General features: G+C 37.7%; 1 protein-coding gene across 3 annotated transcripts in view; it reads left to right on the top strand.

Annotated features, from left to right (window-relative positions):
* Nucleotides 1–21,360, top strand: part of TDRD7 (tudor domain containing 7) — an 87,229-nt gene extending 65,869 nt beyond the window's left edge. For all 3 annotated transcript variants that reach the window (XM_055271744.2, XM_055271745.2, XM_055271747.2), the window contains 5 exons: nt 2,493–2,627; nt 5,931–6,041; nt 7,952–8,454; nt 12,320–12,480; nt 20,898–21,360. In XM_055271744.2, coding sequence (XP_055127719.1) covers nt 2,493–2,627; nt 5,931–6,041; nt 7,952–8,454; nt 12,320–12,480; nt 20,898–21,118 — 1,131 coding nt within the window. In that variant the 3' untranslated portion in view covers nt 21,119–21,360. The remainder of the gene's footprint in view (nt 1–2,492; nt 2,628–5,930; nt 6,042–7,951; nt 8,455–12,319; nt 12,481–20,897) is intronic.
* Nucleotides 21,361–23,101: the final 1,741 nt, after the last annotated feature.

Below are 23,101 nucleotides of genomic sequence, written 5' to 3'. Positions count from 1 at the left end.
TTTACTGCTGTATGATTCAGCACTATTAATATGCCAATGTTATCACTCCATCTTCCTGATGATGGATATTTAGATTGTTCCTAATTTTTTGAAACTTCCTGTCTGTGTCTTCCAGGGTACATACATAGGAATGGAGTTTGTAGGTATTGGGAATGCATATCTTCAATTTTACTATATCTTGCTTAATTGCTTTCCAAAGTTGCCCTTCCATTGAGAGTATATCCCTTTAAGAACTGTGGCTTCATAGGGCAGTATCAGATCCTCCCTGCCTCCTGCGTGGATCTAAGGCCATGTCTCCTGCCCAGGACAATTTTGGCTTTAATGTTCACATACTCTTCTATTTCTAGTCACTAACAATTGTCTTATTTTCTTGGAAGCTCAGTTATGAACTTGAAAGGAGTTTTGTTATGGTTTATCTTGCGTTTCTATATGTTTTTAAAAAGGCAGGTTTTGGATTTTTGTGGTTGCTTTCCCTCCCTCTCTTCATCTAGTTTGAGGTGGCACACACCTGTAATCCCAGCACTTTGGGAGGCCAAGGCGGGAGGATCATTTGATGTCAAGAGTTTGAGACCAGCCTGGTCACAATAGTAAGATACCATCTCTACAAAACCAAAAAGAAAAAAAAAAAAAAAAAACTAAAAAAAAAAAATTAAGAAAAAAACATTGGCTTGTTTTTTTTTCTTTTTTTTCTTTGATACAGAGGTTCTTAACCTAGATTCAAGGATCTCAACTTTCAGGGGGGGTCCCTCAACCCTTCTGGAATTGTATGCAAATTGTGTGTGTGCTTGTATTATATATTTTGGGGGAAAAGTATGCATAATTTTGTAAGATTCTCAAATCAACCCCCAAAAGGTAAGAATCGTTGCTTTATTGAATTTTTTAAATGCTGCACAGCAACATTTTGATAACTTAATTGAACTGATTTTTTTCATTATTTAAATGAAACTTGGTCATGTCTACTTTAATGAGAGTAGCAGTTTTGAAGTAATTATTGCTATTAATGTGAATGTATGTCAGAAGGCTGAAATCTCGGGTCATATGACCAAGGGGTATGTGCCTAGGTATAAACTTCAAAAACATGACTCGTTGAAAAGATCATGGCATTCTTCAGATCTTAAAGTTCTGTGTGATTTAATTTAAAATATATAAATGTATGCATACTAACTTTTTAAACTTTTTATTTTGAAATAATTTTCCTTTTTTACAAGTTGCAAAAATAGCACAAAGAGGTCTCATTGGCCTTTTACCTTCTCAAATGTTAACATCTATATAACCATTGCATAATTATCAAAGCCAGGAAATTGACATTAATACAAAACCGTTAGTTAATCCACAGAACATACATTTCCCAAATTGTCCCACAAAGTACTTTTTCTGCTCCAGCATCCAATCTGGATCCCACATTGTCTTTAGTTGTCATGTCTTCTTAGTATACTCCAGCCTGGCAGTTACTCAGCCTTTCTTTGCTATTCTTGACTTTTTGAAGAATAGCATTATGTTGTAAAGTATCTCACAATTTGAGTATCTTCATGTTTAAATTTAGGTTATGCATTTTTGGCAAAAAGAAGCCTTCTTGGTGTATGTCCAAATACTTTAGATAAATATCTAGTATTATTTTTGTTATTATCAAATTGTATATTGTCTACCTTCAAGGTAGATAAAAGGTTTGAGTACTCATTCTCTTAGTGATGTATGGAAAGTCAGGGAAGGAAAAATAATTAGTGAAAAGCAGATCCTATGTTTAATCATGTATTTATTCTTGATAGTTATACAAATAATTGCAAAGGTAATTATTGTTTTGACCCCAAAACAATAGTTTTTCCCTTATATTTTAATATTTTGGAGAACAGACTGTATCTTATAATCAGCAATATATAATAATGTATCAAATCATTTTATAATAAGTCACATCCTAGAATTGGAGAAATAATAAATATTACTATACTTATTTTACTGTTTATGATCAGTTTGCTGATTATTACTGATTAACTAGATGTTGAAAGCAATTCTACTCTAAAACAATATTTAGTAGGCTTGGCACGGTGGCTCACACCTGTAATCCCAGCACTTTGGGAGGCCAACGTGGGTGGATCTTTTGAGGTCAAGAATTTGAGACCAGCCTGGCCAACATGGTGAAACCCCATCTCTACTAAAAAATACAAGAAAATTAGCTGGTTGTGGTGGTGGGCACCTGTAATCCCAGCTACTTGGGAGGCTGAGGCAGGAGAATCGCTTGAACCTGGGAGGTGGAGGTTGCAGCAAGCCGAGATTGCACCACTGCACTCCAGCCTGGGTGACAGAACAAGACTCCGTCTCAAAATAATAATAATAATATTTAGTAAATAAATACATTTTAAATTAAGGGAAAATTTTAACATTGATAGTCTGTTGCTTTTAATATGCAATTCAGGATTGTACAAAATGTAATTGCACAGAAGCATTTTGGTCTTTTGAATATGCTAATAAATGAGCCAACACTTATCTCATTTCAGATTACAAATGTTCACAGCAGCCGGGCTCTTGATGTTCAGTTCCTGGACTCTGGCACTGTGACATCTGTAAAAGTGTCAGAGCTCAGGGAAATTCCACCTCGGTTTCTACAAGGAATGATTGCAATACCACCTCAGGTACTGTGTTACCAGCCTGGGAGATTTGCTGGAACAGATTTTGATGTGTTCATAATCTTATTGTAAGATGCCTTCTCAGTTTTGATCTCATTAATTTTTAAGAAAATTGGAAATTGTCCAAATGTGGTTGTCTACTGGTTTTCAGAAGTAAAACATGACTGACTTAGACAAGAAGGCCAGTCATATTTACAGACTGTTGTTTGAGAAATATTTGTTTTCAAGAGCATCCAGTCATTAAGCTGTGTTGTCCAGTTACAGGTTCCATTTTGATAATTAGATGCCAGTACTGACTTATATACAGTTCCAGAATATTGTGTATAAATGTTTATTTTTAGAGTTTTTAATTAGGTAACCATTTTCTTTGGAAATCTGTTTAGACATAATCATTTTCTCGGTGACTTCCCCACCATACATTTTAATTAAAAGATTAACTTCAGCCTATCCTTTCTTTATTCGTGAATGTTCAGATGATAAGGATTTTGAATATTTTGAATTGTTTAGAACTACTCACTACCTTTAGGAGAAATAGAGGACTTTGTGCAGAAATTAATATATTTTAAAAAATAAAACAATGCAGTATTCTACAACTTCAAGATGCCCATTTACTAACATTTTCAAGAAGACATCTTCTGCCATCAAACTCAGTGAATAAAACATTGTCCATAATTAGCATGGCTTTTTTTTTAATTACCTGTAAAAATTTTTTTTTAATTTTATTATTATTATACTTTAAGTTTTAGGGTACATGTGCACAATGTGTAGGTTTGTTACATATGTATACATGTGCCATGTTGGTGTGCTGCACTCATTAACTCGTCATTTAACATCAGGTATATCTCCTAATGCTATCCCTCCCCCCTCCCCCCTCCCCCCACCCCACAACAGTCCCCAGAGTGTGATGTTCCCTTTCCTGTGTCCATGTGTTCTCATTGTTCAATTCCCACCTGTGAGTGAGAACATGCAGTGTTTGGTTTTTTGTCCTATCCACTTTCATCCATGTCCCTACAAAGGACATGAACTCATCATTTTTTATGACTGCATAGTATCCCATGGTGTATATGTGCCACATTTTCTTAATCCAGTCTATTGTTGTTGGACATTTGGGTTGGTTCCAAGTCTTTGCTATTGTGAATAGTGCCACAATAAACATACGTGTGCATGTGTCTTTATAGCAGCATGATTTATAATCCTTTGGGTATATACCCAGTAATGGGATGGCTGGGTCAAATGGTATTTCTAGTTCTAGATCCCTGAGGAATCACCACACTGACTTCCACAGTGGTTGAACTAGTTTACAGTCCACCAACAGTATAAAAGTGTTCCTATTTCTCCACATCCTCTCCAGCACCTGTTGTTTCCTGACTTTTTAATGATGGCCATTCTAACTGGTGTGAAATGGTATCTCATTGTGGTTTTGATTTGCATTTCTCTGATGGCCAGCGATGATGAGCATTTTTTCACGTGTTTTTTGGCTGCATAAATGTCTTCTTTTGAGAAGTGTCTGTTCATATTCTTTGCCCACTTTTTGATGGGGTTGTTTGTTTTTTTCTTGTAAATTTGTTTGAGTTCATTGTAGATTCTGGATATTAGCCCTTTGTCAGATGAGTAGGTTGCGAAAATTTTCTCCCATTTTGTAGGTTGCCTGTTCACTCTGATGGTAGTTTCTTTTGCTGTGCAGAAGCTCTTTAGTTTAATTAGATCCCATTTGTCAATTTTGGCTTTTGTTGTAGCATGGCTTTTGACATATCTCTCCCTGCCATCACCATTGCTTTTTCTAGCCATGACTATTACAGAGAAGCTTTTTTCAAAATCATTTTTACTGTCCATTGTTCAGCCATGATTCTGGAAATTGATGGGCCTTTAAGTGCTACTCTGACTTAATAATACCTCTTGTTGGGACAGCCATGCAGGGCCAGCCTTACCTAGAAAAGATCCCCTGGGCTGAAGGGCAGTTGGGAATCTGTCCCACCACTGTGATTGTCTCAAAGTCCACAACAGTACCACCTGTATGCTACGGCATTAACAATCACTAAAATTTTTTTTTCATAATCTTATCTAGGTTTATTATTTGACAAATGTGAAGACTGTTGGTTGGGAGAACTTTAAAAGCCAGCTAGCCCAAGCCTCTGGCTCACAACATCTCTCCAAGAGTCTAAATCAGAGTACCAAACCGATGGACTGTCAGCCAAAGCCAACCCTTAAATACTGAGTTTTGGCTCTTGGCTCTTACAGTATTTTAAAAATGTGAATTGGTTGCCAGGATTTTAAAATTAGAAAATTTCACACAAAAATTCCTACTTCTGGCTTCTCTCTTGACAAATTGGAAAATCTGACTCTACTGAGCACTCTTCTTGTGGGGCAGGGCTCCTTAGGAGCTTGGGGCCTTCTCCTCTGCTGGCCCCATCGGGTCTGCCCTACTCCCTCGCTGCCTGCCCAGCCCCTGCAGATATTCAAGTGTGCTGTCTGCTCTAAGTGACCTCCTCTCCAACAAGAAAGGTACCACATCCAGCCAGCAGAGCAAGAGGCTTAGAGCTCCTGAGGGAGGAAGGCAGGAAGACAGGAAGGGGCTCAGAGAGAAAAAGGAATCCTGGAACTAGGTTTCATCCCCTTCACAAAATTGCTTCCATTGATTCGAGGGTTTGCTTGAAGCTGAAGGAAATCCCTGAGTTCACTTTTTAGCCTCTGTTGTAGCCATTCTACAGATGGTTGTATAGTGGTGGTAGGAGCTAAAAAGCACTGGGGAAAATGAAGCTTTTAGGGACCTGTGGATTTCAGTTTTTCTCACCCTCCTTAATTCTCATTACAACCTCCTTCAAAAGGCAAACAAATGTGCCTGGTACCCACGAGGTACTCAGGAAATGCTGAATGAAGCAACAGGAGTCAGATTTCCTCCAAATGACAATTTTTTTTTTTTTTTTAAGTTGAGCTAGAGGGTAGACCTTGATAAAAGTCCCAACCCTGTCTTTGCAACTTTGGTATCTTACCCAGTCTTTCTGAGTCCATTTCCCCATCTGTGAAATGGGGCTGCAACACCTATCATGCAGAAGTATTGTACGGTGGGAAGTGTATGGAATGCTGGGGGTAAGCCCTGGCTCTTAAAGGAGTAAAGACAATAGTAGTTATATAAATAGAGTTGGGAACATAGCAGATGCTCAAACCAGGAACTGTGATTGTCATTATTAGCTGTTGTTGCTTGCTGTCTATCTTGGTAACATTTGATTTGTAGGAAAATAATATTAACATTACTCATAACTAGGTATTTTAACATGGTGTGTTCACTTTTCCATCATATTTTCTTTTCAGGCCATTAAGTGCTGTTTAGCAGATCTTCCACAATCTATTGGCATGTGGACACCAGATGCAGTGCTTTGGTTAAGAGATTCTGTTTTGAATTGCTCGGACTGTAGCATTAAGGTTAGTTATCTTGTTGGGCCTGATACATTTAGAAAGGGAGCTGGCAGCTGTCAGGGCTCATTTAGTTTTTGTGAAGGAATTTTATCTCACTGTAAAATGGATGCTTCCACATCCAACACATTTTTTATATTCAGGAAATTGGCTACATGTGTAGCTGTAAGATATTTTATGGTTTAATTCTTATTTAAGAAGTTATCCTATATCTCCAGTATTATTTTTAAATCCTTCTTATAATTTTTCCCATTATTAATGTAGAAGAGATGGTTCTCCACTTCTATTTTGCTTCATGATAAGGGATTAAGTCCCCAACAGAGGGACCACAGATCGCTTGATAAATGTTTCTAAAGATCATTTAAATAAGTCTTCTATTTCTTTTTTATTCACAATGTAGAATAGATTATAAACAAATCATTTGTTTATAATTGTGGTTCTTAGCCTCTTTTTCCTAAAGTTTATTTAATCTGCTGTACTTATTTCACTAGCTATTGTTTCTTTTTCTGTACTTTTGCATCTTTAAATCAAAAACATTGCTCATATATCTAATAATACAAATTTAAGAAGATAATTTTTCTCTGTTAACTGATGGAAATTGTATGACTGTTTTATATAAACATTTAAAATGAAATGTCCTTGAAAAATATCTTCATGAAGACCTCTAAATTATTCTAGCTAGCAGTGATTTTTCTGTCCTTGTATTCCTCTGCGGTTTGTAGTGTACAATTACATGCTTAATTATATACTATTCCATATTCTTCAATTGTCACATGATAATACTGTTTTCTCAGCTACTCTTTAAGCTCCTAAAGCCAGAATATTGGATGGTTACTTAATAAAAATACTTTTTGTTAATTTTTAAAACTGTACTTCTGTATTATAAATATCAAAATGAATTCACAGTCAGTACTTAATTAGTACTTCAGAGGATGAATGTAATAGAGGCATCTTGTTGGAAAAAAAAATTTTAAGTAAATTACTGTAGATGGGTTGCCTTGCTGTTATCTCCCTCTCTTCAGGCCTGTGTTCCTGCCTTTCATTTCTAGCCCTATTTGGCAAAAGATAAATATGGCTGGAACTATCTTATCTTTATCATTCCTAAGATAAACCAGAGTTGCTGATGAGAATAGCCAACAGTCAGTCACCTAACTCCTTGGGACACACAGCAGTACAGTCCCAATTATTAATGTATGATATTTCCATACAAACACCCCTCTGGCTGAAAGAGCAAAGATGGTTAGGTAGTCAGAAGGTCTCCTGCACAAAAAGTGTAAACTAATTTTGACCCGTTCTGTGGAGCTTGCTTCCTCTTTTTCTCCCCAGGTCCCTCTCCTCCCATGTAATTGGAGATGGGGAAAGGGGTGAGGACATATACTAGGACCAGACAAGGAATTTGAAAGAGGGGTGCTTACAGACATGGTGGATGTCAGAACATTTTCCTTCCCTTCCCAGTCTTGAGGACACACCAGCCTTAAGCAGAACGCTCATAAATCATTTTGCCATCATTGTGATTGTTTTTTATTATTGATGCTGGGTGATGAGTATATCAGGGTTCATCATACTTGTCATTTCTACTTTGTTTTGAAATGTCATTAATGTAAACTATTTTAATCCTGATATATAGAATCCTTTCTCTCAATGATGATGACCTATATAGCAAGTTATAAAGTTTTCTCAGACTTTTTAAAGATTAGTAAATTTTTTATTTCCATAAGCCTGCACTGTTTCCTAGACTATTTTGACTTCAGAGCCCATTCATTGCCAAGCTGTGATAATTTATCTTTCCTTAAATAAAATGGATTTTAGCAAGGGTTTTGGCAAAATACTGTGTTTTAATAATTAAGGTTACTATAACTGCCTCTCAAAATTTAATGTGAACTTGTATTTCTTATATTGTTTTTTTGTGTTTTCCAAAGGTTGCAAAAGTAGATGAAACCAGAGGGATTGCACATGTTTATTTATTTACCCCTAAGAACTTCCCTGATCCTCATTGCAGTATTAATCACCAGATTACAAATGCAGACTTGTGGAAGCATCAGAAGGATGTGTTTTTGAGTGCCATATCCAGTGGAGCTGGCTCTCCCAACAGCAAAAATGGCAACATGCCCGTGTCGGGCAACACTGGAGAGAATTTCAGAAAGAACCTCACAGATGTCATCAAAAAGTCCATGGTGGACCATACGAGCTCCTTCTCCACAGAGGAACTGCCACCTCCTGTCCACTTATCAAAGCCAGGGGAACACATGGATGTGTATGTGCCTGTGGCCTGTCACCCAGGCTACTTCGTCATCCAGCCTTGGCAGGAGATACATAAGTTGGAAGTTCTGATGGAAGAGATGATTCTATATTACAGCGTGTCTGAAGAGCGCCACATAGCAGTGGAGAAAGACCAAGTGTATGCTGCAAAAGTGGAAAATAAGTAGGTCCTTGGACAAAGCATTTTATTCTACTCCTAAGAAAAATGTGTAAAATGATGCCAGAGTCTTAATCTTGGCAGGGGGACTTTGAACTGTACTAATGGGAATTTTGAATGTGAAACAAACCCAGTAATTTTTGCGATTTTCTAGTATTTAAAATGATGTCATTTATCAAAAAATCTGTTGGCCATATTTCTGTTAAAACCCAATTATATAACTAAAATGAATGTTTAAATGTTTTTTCTATTCTTCTATTAGAAAAATATTTTTATTCAGAAAATAACCAGATTTTTTTCATTTAATGATTTTTTATTTTAAAAGTAAAAATATTATGGAAAATTTTTAAAATATAAAAAAAGCACAAGAAATTAAAATCAACCACCCACACATAATACTTGTTAAACTACTTATGTATTTCCTCTAATTTTATATGTGCATATTTATATAGTTGGTATATTATTAGTATATATAATTTTGTACCTGCTTTTTTCACCTAACATTATGTCATGAACATTTTTCCATGTGATAAAATTTCTTCAGGAACCTTTATAATGGCTATTTTAATCATGATATACAGAATTCCTTTCTCCCAATGAAATCATAATTTACTAACCATTCTATTTTGTTATGTAAGGTTTTCTCTCCTGTATTTTTCACTATTATAAATAATAGTGAATGTAAATCTTTGCATTTGTGATTATTTATTTACGGGATAGATTCCTAGAAGAAAAGTCATTTGTTGGAAGATGGCAAGACTCTTGCTTTATGTTGTCAGCTGCATCCTGGCATCTGTGCCATCTTTCATAAGGAGCAACAATGCTTATTTCACTACTCTTTTGCCTTGGGGCTGTGAGAACATACTTTCTCTTACATTTCTTTAGCACTTCAGTGTTTTTTCTAATATTTTCACATTTGGGTCCACACCCTCCTCCCCAAAGCCCTGCAGGATGTGCTGGTTTCATCCAAGTGAAGCCCAGACACCCCACTGTCCACTCTCCACTCACGCCATGAAGCCCTGGGAAATGGCACAATGCCCATCCTGTTCCTTTGCCAGTTTGCTTAGGAGAAATGAACAAGCTTATTTGTTGATGCTGAACACAAAGAACAGTCACCCCTCCCCAACACACACACACACACACACACACACACCCCAAAACTCAGTTTAAAAGGTCAAACTGCTTATTTTTTATATGAAATGTTTTAATTCTTTAAGATAGCAAACATAGGCATGTATAAAGTTTTGTCATTTTCATGGGAGAAAAAAACTAACTTTTAACTCTCAAATGTGAAGCGTATAAAAGCTCTCATTTTGAAAAACATACAACTTGTATGTCATAAGCTTTTCTTCTCTAAAAAACCATTTCTACTGTCATGTTATTTAAAACCACAAGCATAAATAGGTTTAATTCAGTTTGTGTAGGTTTGCCTCAATCAGAGCTCTTTGTAAGATAATTCAATCACAGTTAAAAACCAAACTAATGTTCATCATTTTCTGGGGGGGGGCAGATTAATGATGATTAAAGGTGAGGAGATCCTCCTTGGAGGAAAGGGGTTGGGTAGGAAGGAGAACACATCAACTGGAGACCTATAGTATGAGCCCTCACACTCCCCACTCTGCCCTCCGTGGCTTTGAACCGTTCTGCCCCAGGACTCTTGGACTTTATTTGCCCCAGATAATCAAGGGATGTTTTGTATATAAAAACAGATAATCTGATTTTTTTTAAAACTTCATGAACTGAATCAGTATAAAATGTTTAGAGCTTCTGTCTTTCTTAAGACTCAGGACTATTTACTAAACTTTGTTCCCAACTATGGTAAGTTAAGACTTAGAAATTTTAGATACATATTTTTATTACAGCGGTTTCCAAATCTATCTCAGTATAAGAACAACTTGGAAAACCTATTAAAAATGCAGATTCTTCTTCCTTACCCCAGGCATTCTGAATCAGAATCTCTGCAGGTGGAGCTCCAGAATCTGTTGTTAACAAATTCCAGGTGATGCCAGTACTGAACTTTAGTAATCTAGTCAAAACTGAAGTCTTCACTTAAGCTGTTAGTTTTCAAAGTTGAAACCTAAATAGAAATACAACACATCAGTTTTCTGGGACTCTCTCTTCACTGCTCTATACCACTTATTTATAGACTAAAAACACAGACCACTGCCAATTTGCCCTGCACAATTTTAAGATGATGCTATTGGTGGAAACCAAGTGTTTTTACCTCCTTTTTGCTTACACAAATTAGCAACCTATACCGAAAGTGTTTCCACATGTGAAAATTTCTCTTCAATTTGATCTGAAGTTCTTATTTATAGTAGCTTGTCTTCATTTTAATAATAATGATGATAACTACCATTTGCCAAGTGCCTATTATTAGCCAAGTAATGTCCCAGGCACTTTCCATGTATTATTTCTGTAAGTGAATTTACATTAAATATTAAACATGAGATGATCGAGGCTCAGAGCTTAAAGAGCCCAGGCGACACAACTAGAAAATGGCCCAGATGGGACTCTAATTCAGGTCTATTTGGCCCCCAAAACTCATGTACATACCATGTATCCTTTCTGTGTCCCAATTGTCTCTGGGACTCATGGAGTATTGCTTGCTGCACTTTGAGCCTGTCTGAAAGTTTCTGGAGTTCCCTCAGAAGCCCCCAGTTACAGTGTTGAAAGCTGACCTTTTTGTTTCGGGGTTTCTCTGTAGTTCATCCTATAGCAGCTGCGTGGGTTTCCTATACTAGGTGTTTATAGGCTGCAGAAACAGTCCATTCCAGCCAGCCCCAGTCCAGCAGTGTGTTGTGGTACAGGGCTTGCTGTTCTGGTGGGCTTCTGGCTTCCGGCTGGCAAACCTGTTCCAGAGAATGACTGACCATGCCACCTGAACTAGAGGCCAATTTACACCATTTAGCAGCAGAGACCACCTCCATAGACACTTTCTTTTAGCTGTTATGAACAGTCTTCATTTCCTTCATGTAGTAATACTTTTTAATCATGTATTTGAGACTATAGGACTTTAAAATTATTTTTCATATATTAACCTTGAAGTCTGGGTTTTTCTCATTTTAATGATGTTGATGTAGCTTCAGCAGGGATAAGTAGATTCCTGTGGATTTCCTTCTGGTGCCTTGAGCTCCAGATCTGAAGCCCTACTCCACTTCCCTCATACTCCTCTACCTTTTCCAGGTTCTTTATTTTAGGTGGTGGGTTGAATCTTGTGTTTTGTTCTTTTTTTAATGTCCTTCTCATAATTAAAATTGCAAACTTTTTTTGTCCAAAACTTATTTGATCTGTCCCCAGCCTGCCTTCTAGTCTGACTTCTCTTCCATTCTTCCACACATTCCACTCTCTAACTATACTGGAAGGTTTGCTCTGCTCCAAAACACTATGCCCTCTCCAGTCCTCTGTGCTTTTCTTCTCAAGCATTTCTTCATCCCCAGCTCGTCCTGCTTGCCTCTCTCTTTCCATCGTCCAAGCATGTACCATATCCAAACATGTGGCCATCTTCTGTCCACCCTCCTTCAGTGAAGGGATCCCCTGGCTTTGTCCTGGTCATCCTCCATGGCGTTAGTTTCTTCTACTTAGTGATGGTTGACAGTCTATATGTCTTTCCTTCACTAACTCCATGAGGCCTATAAAAGTCTCTTGAATGAGCAAATTCTATCAAATAAGACAGTGGCAAAGCAGAGAATAGTAAGCTTTGGAAAAAGGAGCAGGAAATGCTTTTAAAACTTTTTAGACAATATAGTTTTAAATTTTGATAAACATAATTTGCATTAATTTTTCTTTTTATCATAAAATATTTCTGGCCCTTAAAGCAGGTACTGAGTTTATGTGTTTTCTCTTCCTTTTTAATCTAATGTACATCTAGGTGGCACAGGGTGCTTTTAAAAGGAATCCTGACCAATGGACTGGTATCTGTGTATGAGCTGGATTATGGCAAACACGAATTAGTCAACATAAGAAAAGTACAGCCCCTAGTGGACATGTTCCGAAAGCTGCCCTTCCAAGCAGTCACAGCTCAACTTGCAGGTAATTTCTGTGGAATCTGAGCTCATGCTACAACAATGCAATATTGTCATTTTGTCCTGGGTACTTAGCAAGTACTGAATCATTGGCCTCTTGAGTTTAGGTATGTTGGGTTTTTTTTTGTGCTAATAATATTGCAACCATAATGGAAATAATTTTAATGATCTCTTACAGTCGTGCTCTATCATTATATCTGCTGTTTCTCTTTTCTCTACTCCTTCTGTCTCTGGTTTCAAGCATGAGTATATTTCTAAAGCTGTAATCTTAGTACAGGTATAATATTGCATTCTGCTTTTCTTCATCTAGTATTGTTTTCTAATGACTTTCTGGGTGGTTTTATGGTTTTCCTACTTGTTTTTAATGGATGCAAAAATTCTATTTAATCAATACTTCCCTATTGATGAACATTTTTATTGTAATATCAAGAAAAACCCTGCGTCTTTACACTAGCTAAAACGAACCAAAAAACAATGGAAACAACCTATTATAATAACCAGTAGGAGGATCATACTTTATTATTATCGCATAAATTATAATACATCTACATAATAGAGTATTATGCAATCTTAAAACATTCCTGGGTCATGGAATATATGACCATTTTCATGACCAAGTGAGTTTCCAGTTTGCAGCACAACTAACAGCGTACAAGGGAGCAGTTTCACCACATTCACATCAGCCTCTTGATTATCATTAAAATGTGAGGAACCAATTTAATATGCATACAATGACACCTCTTTGTAATGTGGTCTAATGAGACCTCCCTTTTATCTTTTGTGAAAGCAGTACAACTGTTGGTGGCTCCTCTGTGAGCACCCTGCCATTATGTAGCATGAACAGCTGGATGAAGCTCAACCCAGAGGCCTTGTAGCATTAGCAGAGGGTTTTGAGGCCCAAAGAGTTGAAGGGTGCTTCCCTGATCCCTTTGCTGCTGCTCACAGTCCTCAGCACCTTGCCCCATATGTGGAACACAGTGACAGAAGTGATGTGATGTCAGCAATGAAAGAAATTGTGTATATAGGTTCTTCTTTTACTTATTGACCAGCTTTTATTGAAAGGCTATGTATTGCCTTATTTTGAAATATTTGCCAGCTTCTCTGTGTCTTCCTACTAGAATTCAAAGGCAAATCCCATGGTAATTGGATATAAAGCAAAAATAACACTTTCATATAGCATGGCCACCAGTTAGTCTGCTTTGGATTCAAACCTTCTTCAGATTTAATGGTTTTTTTTTTTTTTTTCATTTTCACTTTCTAATGCTCAGGTTTTCCTAACAACACATTTTGTTAAATGTGACAGTTATACTCCCCAGAGAAGGCTTCTCTGTGAAGAATGAGTGCATGGTACCATCATCCCCATCACCAGCATTGTGGCTAAGAGTTATTGGTACTTATGGTGTGCTAGGTGCTCTACCAGTCACTTTAGAGCTTTCTTCCTGTTTAATAGATGCATTCAGTGCTACAAATTTCCCTCTAAGTACAGCTTTGGCTGCATCCCACAAGTTTTGATGTGCTGTATTTTCATTTAGCTCAAAATACTTTTTAATTTCTCTTGAAATGTATCCTTTGACCCATGTGTTATTTAGAATTGTGCTTAGTCTCTTAAGTATTTGGGGATTTTCCAGCTATCTTTCTGTTACTGATTTCTAATTTAATTCCATTGTGGTCTGAGAGAAAACATTGTATTATTTTTAAATTGTTAATGTGTGTTTTATTTCCCAAAATGTGGTTTGTCTTGATGAATGTTCCATGTGAGCTTGAGAAGAATGTATAATCTCCTGTTTTGAGATGAAGTAGTCTATAGATGTTAATTACATCCAGTTGACTTATGATGCTGTTGAGTTCAACTATGTCCTTACTTACTTTTTATGCCTTCTGGATCTGTCCATTTCTGATAAACGGGTTTTAAAATCTCTACCTATGAGAGTGGATTCTTTCATTTCTCCTTGCAGATTTATCCGTTTTTGCCTCATGTATTTTGATGATCTGTTATTAGGTGCATGTACATTAAGGATTAGTATGTCATCTTGGAGAATTGACCCCTCTACCATTATATAATGCCCCTCTTTATCCGTGATAACTTTCCTTGCACTGAAGTCTGCTCTGCCTGAAATGAATATACCTACTCCTGCTTTCTTTCAATTAGCGTTAACGTGGTATATCTTTCTCCATCCCTTTACTTTTACTCTATATGTGTCTTTATATTTAAAGTGGTCTTCTTGTGGATAATATGTAGTTGGGTCTTATTTTTTTTTATTTACTCTGACAATCTCTGTCTTTTTATTGGTGTATTTAGACTATTGACATTTAAAGTGATTATTAATATAGTTGGATTAATATCTACCATATTTGTTACTGTTTTCTATTTGTTTTCCTTGTTCTTTGCTCTAATTTTTGTCATCTACACTTTTTCTGCTTTTTGTGATTTTAATTGAGCATTTTAAGTAATGCCACTTTCTCTCTTTTCTTAGGATATCAATTATACCTCTGTTTTTTTCCTTTTCTTAGTGAGTGCCCTAGAGTTTGCTATGTACAGTTAGAACTAATCCAAGTCCACTTTCATGTGACATTACACTGTTTCATAGACAGTTCAAGTACTGTATAATAACAAAATAATGTTAATTCCTTCCTCCAGCCTCCTGTATCGTTGCAGTCATTTACTTCACTTACATATAAGCACATACATGCACACGTGCATGCGCACACACACACACACACGCACGCATACAGAATCAAATACATTGTTGCTATTATTTTGAACAAACCCTATCTAATAGATGAATTAAGAAAAATAAATATAAAAGTTTTACTTTACCTTCACTTATTCATTCGCTGATTTTCTTTATGTCGATCTTAATTTCTGACCTATATTATTTTCCTTCTCTGAAGAACTTCTTTAATATTTCTTCCAAGGCAGGTCTGCTGGCAACAAATTCCCCCAATTTTTGTTTGTCTGAGAGTCTATATTTCTCTTTTACTTTTGAAGGATAGTTTCATAAGGTACAGAACTCTAGCTGGTGGGTTTTTTCCTTTCAACCCTCTAGTCTCTTCTTGCTGCATGATTTCTGAGAAGTCAGATGCTTCTCTGAGGAGTCAGAACAAAGATTTTTATCTTTGTTCTTCTGTGGATAAGGTGGTTTTTTTCTTCTGGCCTCTTTCAAGACTTTTGTTTATCTTTGATTTTCTAAAGTTTGAATGTGATATGCCTAGATATATTTTGGTGGTGGGTGGGGGACATTTATCTTGCTTGGTGTTTTTGAGGAGCTTCCTGGATCAATGATTTAGTGTGTGACATTAATTTGGAGAAATTCTCACTCATTATTGTTTCAAATGTTTCTGTTCCTTTCTCTCCTTCTGGAATTCTCATTTTGCATTTGTTACACCTTTGATAGATCTTGGATTTTTGTTCTGTTTTTTTTTTTTTTTTTCAGTCTTTTTTCTCTTTGCTTTTCAGTTTTGAAAGTTTCTGTTGTCATATCCTTGAACTCAGAGATCTTCCCTCAGCCAAGTCCAATCTACTAAGAAGCCCAAGACATTCTTATTTTCTTTTATAGTGTTTCTGACCTCTGACCTCTAGCATTTCTTTTCTTTTCTTCTCTTTTTTTTTTTGAGACAGAGTCTTGCTGTGTCACCCACACTGGAATGCAGTGGCACGATCTCGGCTCACTGCAAACTCTGCCTCCCAGGTTCAAGCAATTCTTCTGCCTCAGCCTCCTGAGTAGCTGGCACTATAGGCGTGCACCACTACACCTGGCTAATTTTTGTATTTTTAGTAGAGACAGGCTTTTTCACCATGTTGGCCAGACTGGTCTCGAACTCCTGACCTCGTGATTCACCCACTTTGGTGATCCTCCCGCCTTGGCCTCCAAAGTGCTGGGATTACAGGTGTGAGCCACTACACCCAGCCCACATTTCTTTTTTATTGTTTCTTAGAATTTCTATCTTTCTGCTTCCATTATCCATCTGTTCTTAAATTTTGTCTGTTTTTTCCATTAACACTGGTACCATATTAATCATAGTTGTTTTAAATTCCTGGTCTGATTATTTCCAGCATTCCTGCCATATCTGACTCTGATTCTGATGCTTGCTCAGTCTCTTCAAACTGTGTTTTTTTCCTTCCATATCACTTGTAGTTCTTTGTTGAAAGGTGGACATGATACATTGGGTAAAAGGAAATCTGGGTAAATAAGGCTTTAATGTAGCAGCAGCAATGTGTGTCTGGGGTGTGAGGGATGTTCTGTAGTCCTATGATTAGGTCTGTCTTTTGTTGAGCCTGTGCCCCTGGACTGGGAACTTCACCAGTGCTCCTTGGGGTTTTTCCCCTCAGCTTAGGTGGAGCAGGATGGCTAGACGGGAGTGGAGTTGGGTATTTCCCTTCCCCCAGGAAGGTTAAGCTCTATAAAACCCTGGCAGGTCAGGCTCTAGTAAAATAGTTTCTTCTGAGGACAGGGCTTGTTAAGAAAAACAGAAAGCTCTAGTGTATTTCAAAATGTTCCTTTTCTCCTCCCCCAGCTGGAAGCATGAGGAGATTTTCCCCTGATATTCACTGTGAGTACCAGGTAGTGCTTCTGGAGGTAAAACTCTCAAAAGTGTGGGAGGCAGGGCCCTATAACTGGGTTCCCCTGGAGTTTTTAACTCTCAGACTTATTTACATGTGCCCCCAGCAATTTGTCAGTTACAGTTTAGGTTTCCCTCCTCCGGCTTCCAGGCCTCTGCTCATTGGTTTCTGCTCTAGTATGCTTTGACTCTCAGTATCTTCCTGTCTGTCTTTCTGGTTTTGGGACAGTGAATTGCCCTGTGACCTTCCTTCTCTGATGGACCTAGGAATAGTTGTTTGTTCAGCTTTTTGTTTCTTATTAGGAGGCAGTAGCAACTTCTAAGCTCTTTACATGCCAGGTGGGTAGGCAGAAGTTCTACCAACTGCTTTACTTCATTGAACTCTCCCCGTGCTAGGAGGTTTAGGTACTGTTACTGTAACTATTATACACATCAGGGAACAGCAGCTTAATGAAGTTAAATATCTTGTCCAAGATCCCACAGCCTTAAACTCAGCACTCTGCCTCTTCAGTGTGTGCCTTTCTACACTGTATACTTCCTTCTCCATGAAAAGTGTGGTTTTTGAAGTCAAAAGGCCGAGATTCAAGTCATTTAACTTCTAAACCTACCCAATGATTATTTATAAAATTACCAATGAATTTTATAAATTTAGTAAATTTAGTAAATAATAAAATAAATAAATAAATAATAAATAAATAAATAAATAATAAACAATAAATTTAGTAAAAGGATAGGGATCCTGCCTATGTGACTGAACTAATATGTGGATCAGATGAAAAAGTGAATATGAAATTGCCTTGTGAACTAAAACACATAGTCCAAATACATGAAAGTTTCTTTGTATACTTACATCTGAAACAGCATTGCTGTTGGGTCCCATCCATGTCCTCAGTTCCTTTTCTAGGCTCACCTCTGCTAAGCCTTCTTTCTTCCTACTGACTTGCTCCTAAGTCACAAAATCTTCCTGGGCATCACATTATCCATTTTGAAGGCAGGACCTCCATTTTATAATTAATTGAAAACCTATGTACTGGAACTATTAAACTGTATGTGGTGGAGAGTATGTCTCTCTTGGGCCAACATAGGCATCCACTAGAGAAAAGCAAGGTAGACTAGAAGTTTCATGGAAGTCACTGGTTGTGACATGGCCATTGGAGTCATCACTTTGGTATACTTGGTTTACACCTAGCCAAGCCCTTTGACATATTTAGGAATATCTCTAGATGCAAAGGAGCTCTGTGGAATCTTAAGTGGAACCCATGGGAATGCCCTGAGTGTTTAAATTGGAATGCTTTAAGGATTCTCCAAGGACCTTGGGATTACCCCTTACCCACTCACAAATGGGATCACTGGATGCCCACCCTCTCAAGGTTCCCAGTGTATCGGGGGAAATTTCAGCCAGATATCGGGCGAAATTCACCCCCGATATTTCACGTAGGTTCTTTTCTATTTTCCCTAAGTGTCGGCTGGTCTGAGAAATAAAGGGACAGAGTACAAAAGAGAGAAATTTTAAAGTTGGGTGTCCAGGGGAGACATCACATGTCCACACGTTCCATGATGTCCCCTGAGCCGTAAAACCAGCAAGTTTGTATTAGTGATTTTCAAAAGGGGAGGGAGTGTATGAATAGGGTGTGGGTCACAGAGATTACATGCTTCACAGGGTAATAAGATATCACAAGGCAAATGGAGGCAGGGCAAGATCACAGGACCACAGGACCAGGGCGAAATTAAAATTGCTAATGAAGTTTCAGGCACGCATTGTCATTGATAACATCAGGAGACAGGGTTTGAGAGCAGACAACCCGTTTGACCAAAATTTATTAGGTGGGAATTTCCTCGTCCTAATAAGCCTGGGAGCGCTACAGGAGACTGGGGATTATTTCATCCCTACAGCTTCAACCATAAAAGATGGCCGCCCCCCAAAGCAGCCATTTTAGAGGCCTACCCTCAGGGACGCATTCTCTTTCTCAGGGATGTTCCTTGCTGAGAAAAAGAATTCAGTGATATTTCTCCCATTTGCTTTTGAAAGAAGAGAAATATGGCTCTGTTCCGCCTGGCTCACCAGCAGTCACAGTTTAAGGTTATCTCTCTTGTTCCCTGAACATTGCTGTTATCCTGTTATTTTTTCAAGGTGCCCAGATTTAATATTGTTTAAACACACATGCTCTACAAACAATTTGTGCAGTTAACACAATCCTCACAGGGTCCTGAGGTGACATACATCTTCCTCAGCTTACAAAGATGACAGGATTAAGAGATTAAAGTAAAGACAGGCATAGGAAATCACAAGGGTATTGATTGAGGACGTGATAAGTGTCCATGAAATCTTCACAATTTATGTTCAGAGATTGCAGTAAAAACAGGTGTAAGAAATTATAAAAGTATTAATTTGGGGAGCTATAAATGTCCATGAAATTTTCACAATCCACGTTCTTCTGCCATGGCTTCAGCCGGTCCCTCCATTCAGGGTTCCTGACTTCCCACAACACCAGTGAGCTGTTGCTTTATTACATCTGGCCTTGACATGGGCATTCTTTGCATCAGTGCATCATGGCCATGCACAAAATTTTCTGAATCCTAGAAGAAAGGGAGCCATACTGTGGAATCATCTTTTACCTTACCAATGGGTTACCTTTTTTCTTCTTAAAAAACGTGGCTCAAAGATTGTCAGGGCTGCTACAGATAAAATGAAATTTCTAGGCTTCTCTTGTGGGAAATTCATAATCAGAGGATTTAGCCCATTTGCTATATAGGTAGCAAGTCTTCCAAAATTATGTCTGAAACTTCCATACCTTAATTACTTTGGGGCATAATTTACAGTTTATGTAATCCAGTATGTGTGGACTTAATTTTAATTGTATTTCTTGAAATATATATATATATATATTTTTTTTTTTTTTTTTTTTTTGAGACAGGGTCTCACTTTGTCACCCAGGCTGGATGGAGTGCAGTGATGCAGTCAAGGCTCACTGCAGCCCTGACCTCCCAGGCTCAAGCGATCCTCCTCCCTTAGCGTCCTGGATAGCTGGGACTACAGGCACAGACCATTACACCTGGCTAATTTTTGTATTTTTTGTAGAGACAGGGCTGGGCTATGTTGCCCAGGCTGGTCTCGAACTCGTGAGCTCAAGATATCTGCCCGCCTTGGCCTCCCAAAGTGCTGGGATTACAGGTGTGAGCCACTGTGCCCGGCCAATATATACTTTCTTGTCCCAATTTTGTTTTAAAATCTAATTTAGAATTCTCTAACTTGATTTCTCATGATCTGATCCAATCAGGTTCTTTTATCATAGATGAGGCCCGAGAGATCAGCTGATTTGCCCAAGACCACGCCACCCGATAGAGGAAAAGCTGGGAATAGTAACTGAGACTGTTGACTTTCAATTCAGTGCTTTTCCCACGATGCTATGTATAATTTTAAATAACTATACTGTAAATGAATCATACAATAATTCTTTTTTCTTTTTTTATGATATTTGGTCCATCAGGAAAAAAATTTTTAATGAAAGAAATGTCATTTAATATGATATTGATATTTTATTCTGTTATTAGTTTAAATATGCATATACTTTATGTATGGGGGTTGTACAGTAGTCATTATTACCTCATTTTATAATACAATGTAAAGTCTCAAATGAAACTTGTTTTTTAGTTAAAGGTTTCCAGAGTGACTCCATTCAGAGTAGAAAAACTATCAGCCGGAGTGTTTTAAGATTGTTCAGTAACTGTTTTTCAGTTCAGGCAAATCTAACCTGGGATGCTTAAGTTACTTTGGAATTGACTAAATAATTTTCCATCATAATGGATCAAAGAAAAGCTCCTTTGGCTCCTCACTGCTCCCTCTTCTTCCTCTCTTCCTCCTAGGAGTGAAGAGCAACCAGTGGTCTGAGGAGGCTTCGATGGTGTTTCGAAATCATGTGGAGAAGAAACCTCTGGTGGCTCTGGTGCAGACAGTCATTGAAAATGCTAACCCTTGGGACCGGAAAGTAGTGGTCTATTTAGTGGACACATCGTTGCCAGACACCGATATCTGGATTCATGATTTTATGTCAGAGTATCTGATAGAGCTTTCAAAAGTTAATTAATGACTGCCTCTGAAACCTTGACAACTAATTCAGATTTTTTAGCAATAACAGAATGTAGTAGGCTTAAAAAAAAAATCTTATCTCTGCTACATGGCTCTGACTGCTGTGGGGGATTGAAAAGAATATACTTATGTTTGATGAAAGATATTTAACAAGTTTTGTTTTAACAGTTGACTTTTCAAAGAAAATTGTACTTGAATTATTACTATAATATTAGAATAAAAATGTTTATCAGTATAAAAGCTGACTACCTTGTAATTTCTAGGCTTCATGATCTTAAGATGAAAGCTTCCGTTTCATGTTGTCTTCCTTGCAGAGCTGGGTTCTTCTCCAGTGAAGCTGAGACTATTATGACTTAACTCTACCCTGATGTAGTGGTGTATCTCAAAGCAAGTGATCACCAAAGCATGTGAGGACTTATCCTGAGTCTTAACACATCAGCATTTCTAGAGGAGCAGACCAGGCAAACCAAAGTGACCCTCAACCCAAATCTTGAGTGGCTTCTCTTCTCATTGCCCACAGAATCCAGCTAGGACCCAGGCTTTCTACAATCCTCCTACCCAACCTCCTTATCTACCACTCCCTGCCACACTGTACCTTTATTTGGTCACCGAACCCCTGCTTATTCCATTCTGTCAACCTGCATCTCATTCTCCTCCCATTATTTTTGCTTGTCAGTGTCCTGCCTGACCTCCTGGGCCAACCATGAAGCTTTCTCTGGTGCCCCTTTCTACTCCATCGTACTTTGATCACGCCTCTCTTGGTGCCCATATGTCACTGTGCTTTATAGTATATGACTAGTCTGTGCACCGATCACCCCAGCTAGATCACGGTCTCCCTGAAAGAGGGATGGGTCTTAGTCATCTCTGGTGATATACTGGTAAATGTTTGACAACTGGTTCTGTTGAGTGGGGAGCTGAGCCTTGATTTGTAGTGTCTGAAAATTCTCATATTGTAAATAGTCCCACCATTGTTGATTTTCAGCTAATAATATGACATGACTGAATGTGGAGTTGGGAAGAGACTCACCTAAGCAGCTCTTGAGACCCCATATGACAGGCTGTCCAGCACACCACCGTCTGAGCATCCACAGCCGTCAGAATGGCATCTTACACACATCAGGCACTCCTTTTGTACTTGCTAATTGATGGGCAGATAGATTGGCAGACAGGTTATAGGCTTTAGCAGTGGTCCAAAGATGAGGTGGGGAGGCCCTGGACTAAGAGTGGAGCAATGGTGTTGAAGAAAAAGTGTTGATGACCTTGTAAAGTTTTTAATTATAATTATTAGACAGCTTAGATACAGATTGGGAAGAGTGAAGCCAAGTCTTAAGGTATGAGAGCCTAGGACCTTACTCAGATGGAGTGGGGGAGTGGGAAGCTTAAAAATTTGATTTTGAACACACTGAATTTGAGCTAATAGACTTCCATGTGAAGATATGCAGAATCTTGGAAATGTGGAATAAACTTCAGGGGCAAAAACCAGGCTGGAAATAAAAATTCTCAAAGTCATTTGTTGTTTTTATTTGAGAAAAATCTAGAAACAAATGAGAACAGAAAGAGGAAGGTAGAGACCAAATATTTGAAGTTTTTCATTTTAAACATGTCAAAGTTATCTCTAGCTTTTTAAAACTCAATATTTACAACAAATGATTCAAAATTCAGGAATACTGAATGCCAGTGACTAATCATTTATGATGAAATAAAAATATCCCAACACAGAAATGTTTAACTGAAATAAACTGGTATGTTTTTAATAATTGTTTCATTCTCTAATAAAAAATGCAAAAATCCTCAAATTGTCTACAAGTTAGGAAAAGGTAGTTTCTATTTCACTGACTTTAGAAATGTTTCCATTACTTTTTAAAATAAAGCAATACATCGTTTCTTGATGTAACCACAAAATTAGTGCTAAGTCAGTGTGACACAAACAAATGAAATGTGAACCCTTCCTCATACCATATTCAAAAGTCAATTCCAGGTG

Source organism: Symphalangus syndactylus, chromosome 3 (assembly GCF_028878055.3).
Source record: "Symphalangus syndactylus isolate Jambi chromosome 3, NHGRI_mSymSyn1-v2.1_pri, whole genome shotgun sequence".
Classification (NCBI taxonomy): Eukaryota; Metazoa; Chordata; class Mammalia; order Primates; family Hylobatidae; genus Symphalangus; species Symphalangus syndactylus.
Note: the sequence above shows the minus strand (reverse complement) of the source record. Positions and strands in the feature narration are given on the sequence as shown.